Source organism: Limanda limanda, chromosome 10, assembly GCF_963576545.1.
Source record: "Limanda limanda chromosome 10, fLimLim1.1, whole genome shotgun sequence".
NCBI lineage: Eukaryota > Metazoa > Chordata > Actinopteri > Pleuronectiformes > Pleuronectidae > Limanda > Limanda limanda.
In genome coordinates this window covers 21,422,896-21,444,549 of record NC_083645.1, presented here as the reverse complement: position 1 = coordinate 21,444,549, position 21,654 = coordinate 21,422,896, and the positions used below count along the sequence as shown (strand labels likewise).

The 21,654-nt window shown below is 40.4% G+C and overlaps 2 protein-coding genes and 1 non-coding gene across 3 annotated transcripts; all 3 read left to right on the top strand.

The window, feature by feature from the left end:
- The first annotated feature begins 801 nt into the window (after positions 1-801).
- On the top strand, positions 802-5,703 carry aurkb (aurora kinase B). Its single transcript, XM_061080092.1, has 9 exons — positions 802-866; positions 2,008-2,043; positions 2,205-2,283; positions 2,371-2,416; positions 3,369-3,557; positions 3,783-3,921; positions 4,030-4,178; positions 4,267-4,441; positions 5,153-5,703. The coding sequence occupies exons 1-9, from the start codon at positions 861-863 to the stop codon at positions 5,324-5,326; spliced, it is 993 nt and encodes a 330-aa protein (XP_060936075.1). The 5' UTR covers positions 802-860; the 3' UTR covers positions 5,327-5,703.
- A 277-nt stretch (positions 5,704-5,980) lies between these two features.
- On the top strand, positions 5,981-6,062 carry trnal-aag (transfer RNA leucine (anticodon AAG)). The gene has a single exon. It is a non-coding gene; the product is annotated as a tRNA-Leu (tRNA).
- Positions 6,063-6,974: 912 nt separating this feature from the next.
- bod1l1 (biorientation of chromosomes in cell division 1-like 1) lies at positions 6,975-19,830 on the top strand. The gene is made up of 30 exons (XM_061080091.1): positions 6,975-7,195; positions 7,903-8,027; positions 8,110-8,300; positions 9,283-9,777; positions 10,249-10,398; positions 10,521-10,672; positions 10,775-10,871; positions 11,171-11,297; positions 11,382-11,445; positions 11,557-13,363; positions 13,459-13,520; positions 13,667-13,790; positions 14,144-14,251; positions 14,341-14,384; positions 14,466-14,517; positions 14,627-14,685; positions 14,781-14,856; positions 15,123-15,181; positions 15,287-15,362; positions 15,590-15,636; positions 15,752-15,920; positions 16,046-16,101; positions 16,406-16,532; positions 16,831-16,883; positions 17,023-17,104; positions 17,240-17,319; positions 17,526-17,631; positions 17,774-17,900; positions 18,310-18,381; positions 19,650-19,830. Exons 1-30 carry the CDS (start codon positions 7,079-7,081, stop codon positions 19,768-19,770), a joined length of 5,025 nt encoding a protein of 1,674 aa, XP_060936074.1. The 5' UTR covers positions 6,975-7,078; the 3' UTR covers positions 19,771-19,830.
- Positions 19,831-21,654: the final 1,824 nt, after the last annotated feature.

Sequence of the window (21,654 nt, the reverse complement as noted above, 5' to 3'; positions counted from 1 at the left end):
TATATTTATACCTCTACTGTGTATCATATAATATATCATTCTCTGTATATTCTTTGTATATAAAAGTCTATATAACCCTAACCCTACATGTTATTATTATTATATTTACTATTATTATTATACATAATGTTGCTGCCATTATTACTATATACTGCTATTTTATTGATATAATTACTATCATATATAAATATATATTATCATATTTTATATACTATATATACTGTACTATTTTCATATACTGTCTAACAATAACATTACCATCATATCATCAGTACTATTACCATCATCTTGCCACTGCACCTTATCTACCTATTTATCTTGTGTTTCTGTTTTTATTCTTTCTACCTCAATATTTTTTATTTTTATTCTATTGTATTGTATTTTTTTGTATTCAAATATACCGGCTGCTATGACGACTTAATTTCCCTTCGGGGATGAATAAAGTAATCTATCTATCTAAATTCTTATTAAAAAACTGTAAACTCTATTAAAGAAATACATTGTCCTTCATTTGAATAGTTAATTTGATCTTTTCATGTGTTAAGAGTTGGGTTATTCTGAAAAACGTTTGGTTTCAATAGTTGAGTAAAAAAGTTTAACATTTAAAATACACATTTTGAACACACCGCCATTGTTAAAGGAGGAAAAGGGGAAGAAGGCGGGTCTCTGTCTGAGTAGCACCGCTATACACCAATCACAGGCTCGCTCCCGCGGTGACTCTAGCCAATGGGAGCCTTCCGTGTGAGACTCACCAGCCAATCGTGTGAGTCGAGGCTGTCTTTTTGAAAACGTTGGCGGCGCAGGAAGCAGAAAACTACAGATTGAGCTCCACTGAGTCTCCGCTCCGTGTGTTCGCCACCATGCAGGTAACTATCATGGATTCACTGGTTCTGATGGTGAAACCAGAACTTTAGAATCCGCTGGGAACCAGTCACCGTGTCGCTCCGTGGACGCGGGTTCGAGCTGCGGAGCTACCGGTTGGTTTGGGAGCTAGGCTAACACAGCTAGCTTACATGTAGCATGTAGCCTCGCTAGCGGAACAATGACAACAAGTTGAATATAAAGTGAACACACGACGAAGGGAATACGAAAGTGCGGAATTTTAAATGTAAATGACCAGCTGCTGTTGAACTAGGGTCAGTGCATAGAGCCCGAGTGCGAGGTAAACAGTGTTAACCTGGACAGGGGCCTAACGTCATTGTTTAACCACAGAAACGTGAAGATATTATGTTTATCTGTAAATTAATTAAATCACAACCTGAAATATGACAATGCTGTAGTAATTTTTGGGATTTCAAACTTTTAACTATAGTCTGTGTCTGACTGAACTCTTAACCAAATAAAGATTGAAGTATTTTTAGTTAGATATTAGGCCTTCATACAGATTATTAGCAATAACCTTTTGATTCTCAGAATGTTCAATCTTGAAACTAGCTGGAATCAAAAGGTTATTGCTAATCTGTATGAAGGCCTAATATCTAACTAAAAATACTTCTTTATTTAGTTAAGAGTTCAGTCAGACACAGACTATAGTTAAAAGTTTGAAATCCCAACATAATGAATCAGGTTTTATATTGCAACGAAATGTGTTTCTATTGTCATTGTAGTGGAACCTTTAACTTTACACACACTATTTCCAACTTGAGATCGTATAATCTGATGCACGGACACACATCCTGAAATGAAATAATGAAATGCCAGACCTGAACAGTCCAAACCCGAACATGGTAAATCATGGAAATTCAAGAAGTCTTCAATCTTCAAGCAAACAGGGAAACTCGTTGAGTTCTTTCACCTCTCAGCCAGCCACATTCCAGACAGGAAGAACCCTGATAAAGTGCTGCCATCTTGTGTATTCTCGGGACCAGTTGATACATGCATACCTTGGGCATTGTCTAAAATAAGTAACACGACTGGATGCTAAGATAACGCATGAATGTCAAGAGAGACGCACTCAGTAGCTCAAATACACTTCAGTTAATGTCCACTCTGTGTATTTCTTTACAGAATAAGGAAAATGACCCCAGGGGCTTCCAAAGACAGGTACGTAGTTATAGTTGTAAACACATTTAGATTTCCGTGTTTAACTTCATGTGTTCTCAGTGATCACCGTTTTAGTTCCTTCCCTCCTGCTTTTAATGTTATGGCATTGGTCATCAGGTCACTCACAGCTGCACGTTTGTGTTTTTGCCTCTGAATTTTAGTTTGCTACCCCGAACATGGTCGGGCCACAGCGTGTTCTGGTGAAGCCTCGAGCAGAAGCAGACAAAAGTGCAATCACAGGTAAAAAAAAAAAATCTACCTTCTTACTAGCAGAAACCACCCAGTCCTCAGGAAATATACCTGTTCTGATTGTATTGTGGTTTGTAGGCCCTGGGAGAGAGTGTGTTGGCCCATCCTCCAGTTTAACTTCAAGGTACGTGTAATCACTAGTAGGGTTGCAAAATTTCGGGAATATTCAAAGTTGGAAACTTTCCATGGGAATCAACGGGAATTAACGTGAATAAACTGGAAATGTTGTGGGTGATTTATACTAACTGTATTTACCTTGTCATATACAGACATAAACATTTTGTTTTGTCATAGGCTGATTTGAGACCTGAGGAAACTTTGGGCACTTGACTATACGCTTCTGCATCGTTGTGTCATTCTTAACATAGGTCTTTGCACAGTATTTGCAAATGTACACAGCCTTTCCTTCTACATTGGATGGGGTGAAATGTCTCCACACATGAGAGAGTTCACGTGGCATTGTTCTGTAGAATAAGATGAGAAAAAAGTTTGTAAAAAAACACTAATGCAATGCCAGAGATATAAATAGTTAGCCAAACAATTGGAATCAGCTGTAAAAATATTTTACAATTGATGGATAAATCAATGGAAATAGGCTAGATGAACAGATGAACAATCCTCAATCAGCATGCTAATATATTTTCCCCAGTAATATCATTGAAACTTACCTGACTAGTCCTGCACACTACAGCAGGCCTCAGTAGCCCTGCTGTAGTGTGAAGGATGCTGGGAGTTATCTGTGCATGTGATGGAAGAATGCACAGTGGGGGTTGAAATTCAATGTGCAGTGTGTGCTGCATTCCATACATCTGTAAAATAGAGTTTTGAATGATGTTTTTATTGCTCACCGTTTAATTTGCATAGTTTTTTTTTTTTCAAAATTCCCTAGCTTAACTTCCCATGGAAAGTTTCCTGAAATTTACTGTAAATTTACCAGAAACTTGTCGCCCTTTTGCAACCCTAATCACTGGTCCATCTCCAGTTGTGTTTCTATGAATGATTCCAAGCAGCTGTCTAAGAGCCTCTGCTATTTGAGAGGTTAACATGAGTATGTCTGTCTTTGCACCTTTTCACAGGAAAGTCACCATTGATGACTTTGACATTGGTCGACCACTGGGGAAGGGCAAGTTCGGAAATGTCTACCTTGCAAGAGTAAAGAAGCTGCAGGCCATCGTTGCACTGAAGGTGTTGTTCAAGTCCCAGATGGAGAAGGAGGGGGTGGAGCATCAACTCAGGAGGGAGATCGAGATTCAAGCTCATCTCAAGTAAGTCTCCTGAAAAAGACTGTTTTGCGTCACAAATGTAATGTTTTTATTTATGTATTTATTTCATCTAATAGTCATTGAAAGAAATAAAACATCATGTAACATCACGCTTTGAGTGTTTGAGGTTGTGCCATACTGAACAAACAACTTTAAATGAATTTCGATTGGTCTTTGAACTAGCATCAACAACAGGCTACCTTGAAATGAACAACATTTTCTCCTCAGGCACCCGAACATCCTGCGCTTCTACAATTATTTCCATGACCGCACGAGGGTTTTCTTAGTACTTGAGTATGCCCCACGTGGAGAAATGTACAAAGAGCTGCAGAGATGTGGAAGATTTGATGACCAGCGCACCGCCACAGTAAGAGATTAACCAAATTCTAAAACAAATCCTTGTGCACTGCTTGTAATGTATGTTGTTGGCCTTTTGCCGTTATAATTCACTGCTTACTTTTTTTTAATTTTGTAGTACATGGAGGAGATAGCTGATGCTTTACTGTACTGCCATGAGAGGAAAGTGATTCATCGTGACATCAAGCCAGAGAACCTGCTTCTCGGCTATCGTGGGGAGCTGAAAATTGCCGACTTTGGTTGGTCTGTTCACGCACCTTCTCTAAGGTGAGGAATCGGCGTCACCAATGCACCACTGTACTCCATTAGAAACTGTTGCTACTTCCTGCTCACCTCTTGTTTTACACCTTCTCAGACGCCGCACCATGTGTGGGACACTGGATTACCTCCCCCCAGAGATGATTGAGGGCCACACCCACAGTGAGAAGGTGGATCTGTGGTGCATTGGGGTCCTCTGCTATGAATGCCTTGTGGGCAACCCCCCGTTTGAAACCGCCAGCCATTCAGACACATACAAAAGAATCATGAAGGTTGGTGTTTCTCTCTGAAAAATATGAGCCAATCCTTTAGTCGTATGAGCTATCTGGACAATTGACAAAATGTATCTTTATATTGTTTATAGTGTATCAGGAAATTTATGAATTTCAATCTAGAAATCTTGCATAAACGCTCTGTCTACATATTCTTAAACTCATAGTATATTATATTATCTATTGTATAGTCAAATACTTATATTTATACCTCTACTATATATTATATCATACTCTTTGTATATTCTTGTATATACACATATTTATACATGTGTACATATTATTATTATATGTATTATTATTATATATACTGTTGCTGCCATTATTACTATATACTGCTATTATATTGGTATAATTACTATCATATATAAATATATATTATGTTATATTATATACTATACATACTGTACTATTTTTATATACTGTCTAACAATAACATTACCATCATATCATCAGTACTATTTCCATCATCTTGCAACTGCACCTTATCTACCTATTTATCTTGGGTTTCGGTTTTTATTCTTTCTACCTCAATATTCTTATTTTATTCTATTGTGTTCAAATATACCGGCTGCTATGACGACTTAATTTCCCTTCGGGGATGAATAAAGTAATCCACTATCTTTTTGTGCAAAGAGTCTAATGAATCTGAATCTCGTGGTTTTTGCTGATGCTTGATTAAATGAATAAGTATCTTCTTGCCATTTTCAGGTGGATTTGAAATTCCCCAAGATTGTCTCAGACGGTGCCCGGGACCTGATCTCCAAGCTGCTTCGCCACAACCCCACCGACCGCCTCTCACTACAGAGCGTCATCGACCATCCATGGGTGCGCGCCAACTCCCACCGGCTCCTTCCCCCGTCCTACCCTTCCAAGAAATCCTGAGTCCACCTGGCCAGCCATCGTACCTCCCTCTGAGGGGTGTTTTATATCCTCCACAAGAGACTCTGGGGCGGCACCTTTTGACTTCACTGCCATGGGCTTTAAACTGCCATTATTCTGGCACATTTTATGATGCCGACTTTTTATGTTGTACAGTGTGGTGTTATTATCTATGTCTAGTACTTTGCCTCAGAGGTGTTTGTTATTTTTATTATCAAATCTTTTCTGCTCCTTTTTTAAAAATGAAAAGCTCTGTTTTGGATTTCTGTATCTGATGGTGCTTACTCCAAAGTGCTGTTAAACCGCCTGCCTCATGCTGAATATATTCTCTAATAGTTAAAGATGTGTACTGAGGGATTGGGTGGAAAGTGTGCTTTGTTTCCCTGAAGACTGTTCGTCAAACTCTAATAAATGATATAAAATACAAAATTTGTGGACATCTAGTGAATAATTTGCTTTCTACACATGGGTTCTGGTTACAGAACCAAATTTATAGTAATACAAATTATTACTAAGGAAGAGGTCGAATAAAGAATCACCCAAAATTACAAAAGTGAGTGTCATTTGTTTCCTTTTGATGTTTTTTTCTAAGTATATGAACCAACATATTATATTGAGTGGTATGTGTACAACGTATGATCCACACGTCGTCATGGGGGTAGCGTGGCCGAGCGGTCTAAGGCGCTGGATTAAGGCTCCAGTCTCCTCGGAGGCGCGGGTTCGAATCCCGCCGCTGCCAAAGATTTTTGTTTTCGTTGAATTTACTTAAATTTTTCTGACACATGATCCAGCGTCTCATCACTGAGCGATTGCTGTCGTCAATCACCGTTAATTTAACGTTCAACGTGGATGTCGGTTGTTGGAACAGTACCATAGACTGTGTATGAATTAGAACGCTAGAGGTCGCTAAATAACCATAATGTGCCACGGTGTTAGTTACAGTTAACACACAGAGTTTTAAATATAAGATACCCGACTATTACATAATTTTTATACATAGGGTAATTTTTGTATATCTTCATTTGATCCAGTGACTACAAACCAATGGCATATTATACAGCCACACTAGCCTTTTAAGTTTCCCTTCAACCTTTCTCTAAATGTCTACAGTAAAAGCTTCTGAAACTTGACATACAGGCAGTGAGCGTCACAAGACTAAGGTGAATATATCTGTCACCTTATATCTCACCTTTCGAATATCTTAAAATAATCTTAAATATGATAATTGTAATTATACAAAAACAGCTAAACAACTCTTTCTTTCAGTTTCAGATCTCCAAATATCTTATTAGGGCCCGAGCACTGACGGGCACTGACAGACAGTGAGGCCCTATTGAAATTGTAAGGAATAATATTATAAAATATTCTTACCAAAATTTGCAGAAAATTAGTTGTATTTCTTTTCTATTAAATGTAATTTTAACATATTCTTATGTTACTTCAAATGTGTTTTCTTATATTTTTTATTTTCTTCGTTTCCCTGAACATTGTGACTTTACATAATTCAGCATAAATCATTTCATTGAGCGAGAATCTACTTTCCCTCTCGCTTACTAAACTTTTACTTTGGTAGGGGAAACCGCGTTTTGAAAGCTCTTCCGGTTCAAAATCACCATGTTACAGTTCACTTCCGCCTCCAGCTTGACTCGAACTTCATGAACCACAACAGAGACGAGCCTTGTCCCGGTCTGGAATGATCCCAGTTGTCCCAGTGTTCTCTCATCTGAACCAGTTCACCCACCGCTCGGCTCGGACATGGCGGGTCTACCACCGGGAGACCCCCAGCTCGTCTCCATGATCGTCAGTCATCTGAAAACCCAGGGGCTGTTCGACCAGTTCCGGAGGGAATGTCTGGCAGACGTCGATACGAAGGTAAACTTCTTCACAACCCGACGATTCCCGGGCTGTTTAAGAACAAAGTCTGAATTCAGGAAGCGGTGAAAGCAGCAGGTTCTGTTCTGCAGGTGCAGGTTTGATTCTGGAGCTCGTTTAGCTTCATGCTAACAGTAAACAAACATGCTAGTAGTAAACAAACAGTGTTGTTCATTACTTTACTGCTTCTGCTAACAGGGAGCTGCAGCTACATGTCAACGGCTAACATGTTAGCTAGCTACAGTTTTTAATTCATTCCTATTCATTTAATACAGTTGGAAAATGGAGGCTAAGGGAGGATGCTGATGTTCAATCCTCCAGTTTAACAGTTTAGATGCATTTGTGTGGCAGCTCGGTGTGATGTTACTGGTTTGTGATGCTACATCTGCACATCTGCACATTTATTTATTTATGTCTGGAGTTGAAAACCTTGCACACTGGACTAGAAGTGACCATAACACATTGAATGGAGAAGTCTTGTGATATGAGCCGTTTTTATTATTGTCTGTTAAACCAGTTACCACACAGACATATGTGGAGGAATTCTGTTTACTAACCAAACACTACTTAGTACTACATTAACAGTTGATTGATTCATTAATCCACAGCTTTTTACCACATATCCAGTTATGGCCCAAGTTACTAATCCAAAAGTTGTTGGTAATTGCCTCTAATCTGTGATCACTCTCTTGTCTTTTCTCCTGCAGCCAGCCTACTTGAACCTGAAACAAAGAGTGGACAACTTTGTGTCCAATCACCTCTCTAACCACACATGGAGCCCACATCTGAACAAGAACCAGCTGAGAAACAACATCAGACAGCTGGTGCTCCAGTAAGGGACCATGGACTGTTGTTTTTAAGTCTTAGATGTTAAATTACTAGTTTTAATGTACAAATCAAACTGTTCTTCTTAGATCCGGGATGCTGGAGCAGGGTGTGGACAGGATCGTGGCCCAGGTGGTGGATCCCAAAATCAACCACATTTTCAGGCCACAAGTGGAGAGGGTGGTTCGTGAATTTCTGTCACCGGGCAGCTACTCTGAAGAGCCACTGCCCCCGCCCCCTTTACCAGAGACCAGACCAGACAGCAGCATTCCTGAGCAGGGTAAACAACACATCATGTCTGTAGGGGTGCGAATTGGCAAAAATGTGACGATTCAATAGTATTGCGATATTTGGGCCACGATTCAATAGTATTGCAATTCTGCGATATATTGCGATACTGCAGGTATTGCGATTCGATTCTGCGATTCATGTCCCCCATATTATTCAAAGACATTACAAAAAATGAGGAAAATAAGACTGCTCAATTCACTTCAAATGTCACATTTAATTCTTTGAACAACATTGTCTTCTACACATTAACTGAAGTGCAAAAACTAAGAAAGGGTAGTGCAAAAACTTTGTCCTTGAACATTCAGGACACAGGACCTTTGTAATTATTTTCTGAATAGGAGACCTCTCACATGAACACTGAGCTCCCAGCACATAACTTACAATTATTTAAATACAATACAGTAACATAAAGCAGACATAATAGAGTAACATAAACCTGAGAATAATCATATAAGTAAGAGTAACCTAGATCTTCAATCAAATTGAGAAAAATAAACAAATGTATACTACTAGAGTCCAGTTGGCTGCAAGGTCATGACCCAAATTGTTAAATTCATTTGGGAATATTGGCCTTTTTGTTCAGAAAAAGGAGTTGGTCAACATGCTCAGATGTTAAAGTGCTCCTCTGGTCCGTTACTATATCTCCTGCAGTGGAGAACATCCGTTCCGCATACACACTAGGTATCTTTTAAACTCTAAAACTCTCCTCGTCATGCTTTGCCAGCCAGCTGCTGTTACAAATATAATTGTAAATATATACATACTTTGTGCTACAGTATCGATATAATCGCGGGCGCAAAATATCGCGATACTGAACAGAATCAATTTTTTCCCCCACCACTACATGTCTAGCTGTGCATGTTTGACCAGTAAAGGAGAAAAATCATTCTCCCTCTTCATCCTGTGGTTTGAAATAATTTTCCAATCGAATCACACATTTAACAGCTGTTAACATATTCATATGTTCACAGCCTCGTCGTCTGCTCCAACGACCGCTGCAGCCAGGAACGCCATGTCCATCCTGGACACGATCACTTCTCTCAATCAGGAAGCGAGTGTCCGGGCCAGCTCCGGCAGCGAGAGAGGACGTAGAGGCCCCGCTTCAGACGACAACATGGATCTGGTGGAGGACGGCGAGCAGGACATGGTCATCGTGGAGGAGGGAGACAGCCCAGATGAAGGTGGAATCTGGGAAGAGTCAGAGGACATGAAAGTGGCATCTGAGATCCAGGTGATGGAGGTGAAGATGGAGGACACGCAGGACCAGATGGACCTGGGAAAAGAGGCGTCAATAGAAGAGGTGAAGATGGAGGATGAGGAGGCAGGAGCTCTGGAGGGCACGGAAGAAGAGAAAGAAAATGCCGCCAACCGAATCACCGGCAAACAGTCAGAAGAAAAGCAGGACAATGAACTCCAGAAACCGACATGTCCGGCCAAGCAGAAAGCCAAGGAGAGGATCAAGGAAGGTGAGCTCATCGGCTCTCTGCATGTTTCTTTAAATACAAGGGAAGCTACCTGCCTTCAGAACCTATTCATGATACAACCACATTTCTTTTTCAATTATTTGTTAAAAAATTGTTATTGTGTCAGCTCATTAAAGTCATTTATCAACAAAAACATCTTGAGTTTTAGCTTGTTCTAGCTTTTTATACGTTAGGATTTGCTTTTTTTCTATGTTTTATATCATTGTAAACTGTCAGGCAAATCAATCTCACAGCAGGCTTAGGGAATTCTGATGGCATTCGATTAAATCAGCCTCAGTTTTGTCAATGGAGAATAATAAATACATTTGTTATTTTTATGGATATCTGATCCACCGTTGCCTCGCCCCCTTCTTTGTTTTTCAAACATGAATGTGAATATTTGTAAGAGTTGTGCAGATAGTTGATCAGCTGACTCCGGTTCCTTCTTCAACTATATATTCTATCACCCTGTAGAATACTCTCTGGAGGACTCCGACCTGGATGGCCTGAGCGACATCACAGTAAGCTCTGTCCACACCAGCGACCTGTCGTCGTTCGAGGAGGAAAGTGAGGATGAGGAGCTGCTGTCGGACTCGTCTAAAGAAGGGGAACTTTCGTCTGATGGTCTCAAACCCTTTTTCAGATTATGAAATTTAACTGTATCATGAAGTGTTCAATATGGCCTCTACTAGAGATGTTCTTGTAAAGATACTTGATTTGGAACTTTTGTTTGTGTTTTTCATTAGATCAAGATGAGGGAGAAGGAACGAAAGACGCTTCCGGAGAAGAGGAGCGAAAGCCTCGAAGAAAGGCCTACGTCCACAAGCCCTTCCTCTACTCCCGTTACTACAGCGACTCGGACGATGAAATCACTGTGGAGGAACGTCGGAGATCTGCAGTAAGTTGTTAGTTGATTAATTGATCACGAACTGGAATACATGCATATCTTTATGCTCCTTCGTCATTCTTCTCTATCTGTTTCCTTTACTGTGACTCATAGGCAAAAGACAAAGAGGACCGGCTGTTCAAGAGACAACAGAACAGAGAGCGAATGGAAGAGAAGCGTAAACAGAAAGCAGCACAGGCTGAAGAACAAGGTAATTCTGTTCCTCACCTGTTGGCCGTCTTCTGTCAAGATTGAAAGCTGTGGCCTTGATTTCATTCAGAGTCGAAAACTTTTAGTCTCTCTCGTCACAGCTTTGTTTCTGTAACACCACAGTTTCTCTGAGATTCTCTTCAAACGTGCTCCCACTTTAAGTCATATAAATTAAAAAGCAGTGTTGTGTGTTATGTTGCCAGTTCCTGCTGTGTGTTCTCATTATCCCCATCTTAAAGACAAGTCTTATCTCTGTGTACTTTCACTGTCACATCATTAACATGCTTATTTCCAACACAGATCGGAGAAAACAAAAGAGTGGGGACTCTGCTGGGGCGGAGCGGCCCAGGGCCAAAGAGGCTCGCAAAGAAAGGAAAGTTCTGGAGAAAAAGATGGCTCTCAACAGGAAGAGGAAACTAGACTCAAGGTACGTCATCCAAAGCTCAGATTCTAATTTCTATAGCTGCTGCAGTGTACACTCTCTCAATAAATGCATAATTTTCTGCTTCAGGAAAGAGGGAGAAGTAACTGGCAGGAAGAAAGGAGACACAGGAGGAGAGGGATCCAGGAAAGTGGTATGTGAAAGCTGTCAAGAGTAAAGCAGATTCACCGCAGGTCATTATTGTGTCTTTGGATTGGTGAAGTTTAATAAAGCAGCATTGTGTTTTATTGTTCTTTGAAATCAGGAAGGGAAATCTTCTACCTCAAAGACCCCACAACCCAAATTGATAAGAAATCTCTCAGAATCTGCCTCATCTGACGAGAGACACAGAAGGACGAGCGGCAGCGTTTCAGAAGATTCCAGTGAAACCAAAAAGGTCTCGGACAAAAACCGGACCCACTCCTTCATCCTGGATTTGGAGCAAGGTTCCCAGGACGCTCTTAAACAACGTTCACTTGGAAAATTCGATCGTCCGTCGCGTAAAGAACCTCACTCTAAAGAGCGCAAAGAGAGAGAGCGCAGCTTCTCTGATGAATGTGCCAAACTCAAACAAAAGCAGGAGAAGAAATCTGAACATCAGGTCGATGAATCTCAACACAAGGAAGGTGTGAAAGGTCCCTCTGAAGAGAAAGGTGAGAGGAAGCCAAAGGTTAAAAATGAGAAGAAAATGACAGGAAAGGCGTCTGACGGTGTTGCTGACGAGGGTCCAAAGAAGGTGAAAGCTCCATCCACTGACGTTGTTAAAGCAGAGAAGGACAAACAAAAGGACAAAGTTAGGGAAAAAGATAAAAGCAAGGAAAGGGAAAAGACTAAAGGAGAGAAAACTTCAGTTAAAATTGATTTCAAGCCGCTGCTCCGCCCGGACTCTGCCGGTTCCTCCGAGGATCGGTCTGACATGGAGCCTGGGTCGGACGGCAGCAAGAAGAAGGATAAACACCCCAAGGAAGTCCTGAAAAGGTCCAAGAGCCACACTGAGGACAGGCCCGGAGAAAAAGTCAAGTCTGCAACGGATAATAAAGAGGGCGAGAAGGAGAAGACTAAACCAGATCAAGACAATCAGAAGAAGTCCAGCTCTGAAACAGAGAAAGATCCCAAAAAAGTCAAGACAACAGACAAAGTAAGAATCCTGGAAAAATCTAAATCAAAATCCAAAGAGGAAACTAAGACTCCATTGTTATCAAAGACCGATAAGAAAGTTCCGAGTTCAGAAGTCAAAAGTGCAGGAGGTGCATCTGTCAGCAAACCTGAGGCAACGAAGGAGAAGAAAAAAGAGGCGAACGCGAAGGAACAGAAGAAAGTGTCCGAAGAACCTTCACACGAGAAATCACAGGAAGTTAAGAGTGCCAAGAAAAAACTAGAGAAGAAGGACAAACTCCCAGAAAAGAAAGATGAGAGTCAAGAAGAGAGGAAAACACAGAAAGAAGACAAACCGGAAAAGTCTGATAAGTCTTCAAAGTCCTCCTCTTCCTCAGTGAGTGTTGAGGCAGAGGAGCCGCAGAAGAAACAAACTCTTCCCCAAGACCTGAGCACAGACTCTGAGCCGGTCACCACCACCGTCACCTCCTCCTTCTCAGACGACACCTGCGACGCCTTAAGTGACATCACCCCCGAGCTGACCGAGGGAGAGGCGGAGTCGGGACTGGTTGACGTGGCCGCTGTGCCGGCCGAGGCCGACGCCCTGCTGGCTCTCATGGCCGTCTGCACCTCAGCAGAGGCCAGACTTCCACCTGAGAACATTCCAGAGGAGGTGACCACTGAGATTACGCTTCACGATGCCGACATGAAAATGAAAGAGGCAGCTCTGACTCTGCTGTCCATGGATCCCGCCAGCGCAATGGCCAAAAGGTTAGTAAGTCAAGATACGAAGGTAGAAGCAGAAGTGGAACCGACAGCCTCACAGCCCATGGAGACAACTGTGGCTGAAGAGGAAGAGCAGCGTCCTCCAGCAGACGAGCAAACAGCGGCTGCAGCTGAGATCAAAGCCACTGAGACGTCACCAACTCCATCTCAAGAAACTACTGAGATTGTTGAAGAAAAAACAAAACGTGCAGGTATGTGTGAAAAGAAGGAAGATGCTTATAATTACCTCTGTATGCATGTCAGAGTGTTTCCATAATTAAAATCCTACATATGAATCTTCTTCTAGATGAGTCTGAGGGAGAAATGGATGCGTCAAAGGTTGAAAGTTCTGAGAGTCTTTCTCCAAAGGTAAAGAAGCGTTTCATCTTTGTGAAATTCAAATGTTTAAGGAAGTGACACCTCATGTTTTCTTACAATATTTACAATTTTGCTGGTCCCAGTAACCTTATTTTTGATCAAAAAGAAAAGTACCTAATAGAAATATTGTCTCACAGGAGGACGACACCACCTCGACTGAACCTCAGGCTTCTTCGAAAGACGATGAAGTCAATGTGGCAGAAATTTCTCCTGAAGTGCAGCTAGATGAAAAGATGGCGTCACCAGCATCGCACAAAGAAGGTAACTTTACTTATTTGAGCTGAATCTTTCCTTCTGTTGTATGTGCAGATATACATTTGTTTGTGAATGTGAAAATGAGAAACATTTTATCCATCTCATGGTTTGGTTATGTTTATTTCACAGAACATAAATACAAAATATATAAATTGACACATTAACACAGTAATAGCTTATATTAAACCAATCCCAAAGGATATACAGAAGCCATTGTACAAAATCACACACACACAGGTTGTATTTATTTGTTTAAGAAACAATTTGACGAGTATTTGTATGACATAAAACATTCAGTGGCATGAATAAAGGCAATATTTACAGTATAGATAACAGATTCTACTTCTTTACTTTCTTAGACATTTCAGCTGCTGAGACAGAAGAGGTCACAGAAAAGGTAGAGAGAAACGCAGAGGCGGCTGCTTCTGATCCCGCAGAACAAGTCTCCGACATATCCAGTAAACAAGGTGACTGCTTGAAATCTTGTGACTTGTTTTAAAGAATAATATGGTTTTTCTTTTTTACTTATTCATTTAATATCCCTTTTTTAATGTAGATCAATGTGAGCCAGATCCTTCAGAGACAAAGACGAGCCCAGAGGTGAGGATGGAGATCCGTGTTTCACACATTTTAATCGCGTGTTTTCAATTGAGACTAAAATTCAAATATATCATTCAATAGGCAAAGGAGGAGGTCGCTGAGGAGAACCAGGCCAAGATGGAAACTGACAACAGTAAATATTTTCTCTTAACAGATACAAACACGAAACAATAGAACTTTATGCAATGAAAATCTTAAGGGAATTAATCAAAATCCATGTTCTTACTTATTTTCACCACTAGTTCAACCTGAGAGTAAGAAGCAGGAGGAAGAAAATGTTGCAGATGAGAAGAATGAAACTGTAATTGTTCAAACACTCTCCTGGTTTCAAACTTAATATTCACATTGAATTATGTTTTACTTTGTTGACCTGTTGTTGTGTTGAACTTTGTTTAGATGGAAACTGATGTTCCAGAGAAGACGGAGGAGGTCAGAGAACCTGGGCCTCAGACCCAACTCGTCAAACAGATCAGTGAGTCAAGTGTCTTTGAACACTTTACTTAAAAATACGAAAGAACAAGATATTTACAGTTTGACAAAGTCTGCAGGGTAGGTTTTACAAGAATGAAAGGTTTATGTCTGTGTAAGTGTGTGTATTATTATTTAAAGTAATTTCTGTTTTCTTCCCACGAGTCACAAAGAGCACACTGAACCTTCATGAGCTGCAACAGAAACTGATTTTCATGCTGTTTTCTCTTCCACTTCACTCATTCATCACTATTTGTTTGTATTTTTCAGGCAGCATCTCCAGCACAGACAGCCAGGACGATGAGAACGGATCCACCCTCTCAGAGAAGGTCATTTTCTTTCGAGAACTGCGTGGATGAAATTCAGATCCTAATTATGTGAATGTAGGTGTTGCTAAATTTCAGTCTGTTCTAATGCATGTTTTCCTTTTGTAGGAGGAGAAGACGGAGGGAAGAGGAAGACGTAAAAGAAAACTGTCCAGTCAGAAAGATGCAGCAGTAAAAGAATCTGGTAAAGTAGCAGAGATTCAGAGATTATTCAAATCTCTTTTGTCTGATCTTGTGTAACCATGTTACTATTTAAGAATTAATATTAATTAGGTTTTATAATAATCACTTCTGAAAAACAATAATACACCTTAAACCATTCATGGATGAACTGATTCCACTGAGTAACTGACCTGTCTTGATGAGGATTTTAACATAACATAATTAATATATGTTTTTGTATTTGATCAGGTGATGAAACGGATGAGAAGCAAAGTAAGAAGCCACCGTCTGTTGAGGTAAATACAAGCTTCATCGTAGTAAAGTAAAAATATCAACTCTTGTGGGGTTCATTTTTCAGTTTAATTTGAATCAATATTGTTTAGCTCAATTTTTAAAATGTAATAATAACAGGAAACGGAGCAGGAGAAGGTTGTAGAGGTCAAAACACCTCGCAGGGGACGATCATCCAGATCAACAGAGGAGATGGAGAAGGACAGAGCTAAAGAACCGGAAAAGTCTGAGGAGGCTCCGAGCCGCAGGGGGAGACGTTCAGGAGCCGCATCCAAGGAAACCACTGCTGGTAAACTGCTTCCTTTAAATAAGAAATATGGTCGTTGTTAAGGTGTTTAAAAAGACATTATTTTTGATGAGTGCTACAGAGGATAGAAGTATCTTAAGTTTCTATTGTTTGGTTTTTGACTTCAGATAATCAGAAGAAAGAGGAAGCTGATAAAACCACTTCAGACAAACCTGCAGAGAAGGTTTGTTAAGAACAGTGCACCATGTATTTAATATGTAACAGTACCAGGTTTATTTGTTGTGCTTCTGACATTGTTTGCTGTTCAACATGTGTCCCTTGAGTGAAAGGTCTTACCAATATGACAAGTAACTTAAAGCTCAATGATGACACCTATGGACCAATTTGGTGTCCTGCATCCAATTGGCTCCGTAGAAAATTGCTCCTACGCTCGCCTTTAACTTGATCAGGCTCATAAATATAAATGTGTGATTTATTTCATCAGGATCCATGAATTTTATTTTATTTTTAAACTTCCCAATTTCTAGACAACTGAAGATGAAAGTGCACCCAAGGAAAGTGATGAACAGGGAAGTCCGGTCCACCTGCCGACTCCTGTTCCAGACGACTGTGAAGACGCAGGGAACTCAGGCTCAAAAGAGACGACAGAAATCAGTGAGTTAGTTTTTAAATTCAAGTCACATGTCTGAGGTAAAATTACCAACATAAAGAATAAGTAAACCAAATCTCAACAGCTAATTTGTGCACAAATTTGTGTGTTTCTATATTTTTGTCATCACCACTAACAACCTGTAAAACAACCTGTAATATGTCAGCTGGAGTTCCCACGAGAGAAGACTGGGAACTTTTCCATGAGTAAAACTTAACACAACATTTTCTGGCTTATCGTATTCAGGAAGAGATGATGAGCAAAAGTTTGACGTAGATTTCATCAATTATATTTCTGTTCCAGGTAAACCATCACTGAAGAGAAAGAGGTCAGAAGAACTGGATGAATCTGTGGAGGTGAGAGTTGTTATGTTATCTCTTCAGGATCCTGCTTTCTCAATCTCTATTCACTTCCTTTATCCCTTTCATGAAAGATGGAGTTTCCATTATCCACATTGTAATTTGTGTGTCTTGATATGTGTTCATTATTCTATAGGAAACCCAGGAAAACAAGATGGAGGAGGAGGAGGAAAACAATCAACAGGAGCCAAGTGAGCAAGAGTCAGTAAAAGACAGTGGTAAGAAAGCACCCACATTAAAAGATATAAGTCTTGTAAGAGTAAAATTAGAGCAGAGGCCTTTAAACACATCAGTTATAAAGAACAAGTTACTTGAATCATTGTTGTCTCTGAATGGTACTTTCATTTTTTCAGGTGCTTCTTCAGTGAGTCGGTCAGAGGAGCAGGAGGAGGTCAAAGAGGAGAGCAGCAGCAGTGAGAGGAAACCTGATGATGTGCGTTTGCATATTAATATAAATGTTAGTTTTAAATATCCTGAATCCATTGATTCATCTTTGTTTATTGACAATCAACTATACATTTTTAGCCCCTTCCCTTTAAGAGTCCAATAGTGTCTTGTTTATTCTTTTCATCTAAGAAACTGAAATCTGATTCATGTAAATGATATGTTGAGTAAGAGCCTGTTTTTTAATCTCTCCAGGTTGAGGAGGAGGAGCAGCAGCAGGAGGACCAGGACATGACTCCAAAGAGGAGTGTCCGGAGAGGGCGGCCATCGAAGGCAGCCGCAGCAGCCACAGACGATTCAGGTAAAGAAACTTACTGCTCGCTTGAAAGTATTATCAGGCACAAGTAATACTTAACAAAGCAATTTGTCACACTCAAAAAATGTTTCTAACCCACGTAAATAGAATCGTTGTTTTCCATAACTGTCAATCATCTTTTCCACAGAAAAAAAGGCAGAAGACAAAGAAGGTGAGCAGAATGATGAAGAGGAGGAGGAGGAGGACGGTGAGGAAGGGAAAGGAACTGCAACCAGAGCAACCACACGGTTAGCTTCTCGTCTGGAGGCTGAAAGGTAAAGAACAATCACAACCACAGTTCTGATAGAAACATACTGAGAACATATCAGGTCTGAACACAAACATGCATTTTTAACAAAGTTTGATTAGTTTCTCTCTTAACATGTTCTACAGTAATAGTTCTGCTCTGGAAATCAACAGACGACAATGTATTTCATAAGGTGTCATGAAATCAAGGCCATCAGTGCAAAGACATCAACTAAAAACTCTGAGGCTCTGTATCATGAGCCCGTGCAGGTGAAGTCCTCTGAAGTCAGACGTGATGAATGCATCTTTGATAATTTCCCAGCTGAGTGTTTGCACTCTGAAGGCATCATCACTGTCACATCCTATTAAACCGGAGCCGAGGAGATTTAGTACTAAAGCAACAACTGTTGTTTCATATTTGTTTTTACTGCTTCTCAGAAACAAGCCAAGTAAACCCTCCACCCGGGCAAGTCGACAGAGCGGCAAAGAGGAGACCGCAGCTGGCACCCGGTGAGTTTGTTTCTCTGAGGTTCTGCAGAACCAGCGAGCTCGTTGGGGGAATCCGACAGGAACCCGCCCGCTCGCTCGCTGCCCTGTGAAAGAGGACATTTCACCAAACCTCTTCCTGGAATTTTCAAAATGTTTTCAAGTTATTTGCGTCCAGAATGAAAATAAGAAATCCTGTTGCAGTGCCTGAGCGGTTTGAAAAGGAAAGTATGATAAACACCGTGACTTCGTCTGCAGGTGCATTGTCACAGTCTGTAAACAATAAGTCAACTTCTTTACATTGGATTTAGGAGGAGGAGGCATTTGTGTCTTATTACATGACAAATAAAAATAAATCCTGTAATAGTCTGAAAACTGAAATAAAAATAGAGATAAATCCTCACAATTTTGCACATAAAAAATATCAGTATTTCCTACTGATTTTAATATACACACATATTATTCCATACACTCATAGATCCCCACGGACACAGCATATAAATTATATATATATATATTTTAATGAGTTATTGGTCAGCCAGTGGGGATTATTTATTGATTCATCTGACCATTATTTAATTGGTCATCTTTTGGTCTGTGGGAAAAAAAAATATATATCCCAGGTTGCCGGAAAATTAACGGACAGTTAATTGATTATCATTTGTCATTGTGGATTATTTTTCTCGCCATCAACTTATCTATTAGTCAAATACTGGTTTCCGCTTTTGGTCAGGATTTCCAAAACTCCAGCTGTTCCCTCAATTTCCCGTTGATAAAAATGAACCGTTGTTAGAGAACAAGTAGAATCCTGTGGACCCAACAAAAATGCATGGCTCAAAATGTCCAGGTTAGAAATCCTCTGAAACATACCTCCTCAGTACCTATGTTTTCGGGAGGACACTGTTTCATTCATGAATATGCAAATGTCTTTTTTCGTGACGTCTGTGAGAAAATGTATTTCGACTGTCTCACTTAGTTATTTTAGAGTTGGTTTTATTTCTTTTAATTCCGCCCATGTGCGATTTCAGAGCAGATTTAGTCAAAAATGTGAATTTATCTAGTTTCTGAACATTAAAAAAGTCCTTAAGTCCTAAACGCTCTTCTGAAATCGGCCTCCCGCTGTTTGCTCTGTCCGGCGGTTACACAAACACGCCGAGCCCCCCCCCCCGTCTTTGTGCTCGTTCGGGGTTATTGCAACACTTTTCTTGAATTAACAAAGACAAACATTTACAGCTTTTCCTACGACACTTAAGACAAACGCACTGACCTGCTGCTTGTTTCCCCCCCCGCAGCGGATCGAGGGGCCAGGCCGCGGCTAAGGGGGGCCGCAAACGGGAGGCCAGCCCCCCTGCGGTGCGAACCCGGGGAGGACAGAAATCAGAGGAGCCCCCGTCCAAGAGAGCCAAGCGCTGAGGCCTCTGACAGCCCTGGACCCGTTTGCCCCTGCACTGTTTTTGCTGCGCTCCATATTCAAGTCAGTTTTGGTGTTGGTGGCTGGGGGGGGGGGGGGTCAGAGGGGCCTCCTCAGCGCGTTAGCACGTGAAACTGCTTCTGCTTCATTGACTGTAGATGTTTAAAAAGCTCTGGGTAGTATTATACACTCCCCTCTGATGGCTGGGTGTAAACCTGAGGATCTTTCTCCCGCACGACGCCATGTGGTTCGGATCAGACTTCATCATTCCTGCGTTTATTCAGTGATGCAAAGTGAACCAGAGCATTTCAGGCCAATCAGACGCGTAATGTGCTGCCGCGCTGTGAGATAAAGAGGGTTGATTGAAATTGGCCGTCAGTCGGACAGAGACCTCCACACTTATTCATGTTGTTTGTGATGATGTGTTGTAGAAGGTAGAAATCACCGAGGCAACGAGCAGCCCTGGTGAATTTTATTGTTTTCTATTCATTCTGTGAATGAAAGGAGATGTTTCTCCCTCTTTTTTAAGGTTTTATTTTTATACGTAGTACTCTGCTTGTATCTCTCTGTTGAAATAACATTTGTATCAGTCACTGAAAGGAAAAAGATGACGGAACACGTTTCTATAAACTCATTTTTTCTTCACAATATATTTTCTATACTCATTGCAGTTAAAGTGCTGTCTCTCATGAAGGTAGTTGACATTTTTGTATGGTTTTGGAATTCAGTGTATGTCAGTATAATGATATCTCAACCGTCTGTTAATGTTAACACCGTTTTTTCATTAATGTAAAAATGCTGAATATTGATTTCCTTTTTTATTCTTTGAAACAAATATAAAACACTTTAGGTTCTTACTTGTGATCTGTTATTTCTAATTCTAATTATTTATCAATTTACTTTTTTCCCTTTCACCTTCTTTCCCTTTTCTCCAGACAGGCACATTATATCTGACACTGAGCAAAGAGCCGGTCGATGATCCGGTCTAATCCCACTTTTAAAGACCAGATCTTTCTCTGAATTCCATTAACGTTGCTTCTTATCATATCCGAAACATTAACATTCCTTATTGGTTGAGTCACGCAGCTCCAAGAGATACCAACGGTTTCCCTTTCCCTTATCAGCTTGGAGGTTATCTTGTCCGTAGCACAACAATAAATTATTTCACTAAACCATTAGCAAATCGCTTTAATCCCCAGTTTGACTACTGGTGTGAGATCTAACCCCAAAATGATCTGCGGATCAAAGGCAACATTACATCCATACAGTGAAATAATGTGCACATATCTGGGATATTATTTTTAAACCATCACTGATGGTGAGGTTAACACACAGTCATATTATATTTTAGTAATTTCCAGTTTATTTACATCTGCACATATTACACCCAGTCATCCAGGGAAGGATCCTGCTGTATATCTGTCCTCCAGTCTTTTTGCTGATCAGTGAAGGATTCAGAGTTTTATTATGTTTAAACTTTTACACTTCCCTGTGATTTTGTACAATTTAATCAATTGAATCCACATATTGTCAGATTAAAACCTGTTAATGTGTCCAGGATAAACTTACATGATACTTTAGGTTTACAGCTGCGAAAGGAAACCGATACATTTGGAGTTCTTTGTTTATGAAAAGCTAAATCCGAGCACAGAGCAGAATATACAGATTTTTATTAACCCACCACTATTATGTCTCAAACTTTATCTCGTCCGTTGGCTGAATGGATTGTGCTGTCTGTACCGTGTAAATAACCAGAGACTTCAACCAATCCCCTCGGCCTGCAGGAGACGAGAGGACATTCCTGCCGGCTAATGGAGGAGAAAACTGACAAACTCAGAATGAAATATTCCACCGTCATTATCACGTTAGGACTCTTTAATCGCTGC

What these genes read in the sequence shown, in the direction of transcription:
- bod1l1 (XM_061080091.1), top strand. Translation starts at nt 7,079, where the DNA reads ATGGCGGGTCTACCACCGGGAGACCCCCAGCTCGTCTCCATGATCGTC. An exon ending in AGAAAAAACAAAACGTGCAG is followed by an intron (nt 13,364 to 13,458) that starts GTATGTGTGAAA and finishes ATCTTCTTCTAG; the next exon opens with ATGAGTCTGAGGGAGAAATG. An exon ending in AGCAGCCACAGACGATTCAG is followed by an intron (nt 17,632 to 17,773) that starts GTAAAGAAACTT and finishes TCTTTTCCACAG; the next exon opens with AAAAAAAGGCAGAAGACAAA.
- aurkb (XM_061080092.1), top strand. An exon ending in TCCTCCAGTTTAACTTCAAG is followed by an intron (nt 2,417 to 3,368) that starts GTACGTGTAATC and finishes ACCTTTTCACAG; the next exon opens with GAAAGTCACCATTGATGACT. An exon ending in GTTCACGCACCTTCTCTAAG is followed by an intron (nt 4,179 to 4,266) that starts GTGAGGAATCGG and finishes ACACCTTCTCAG; the next exon opens with ACGCCGCACCATGTGTGGGA.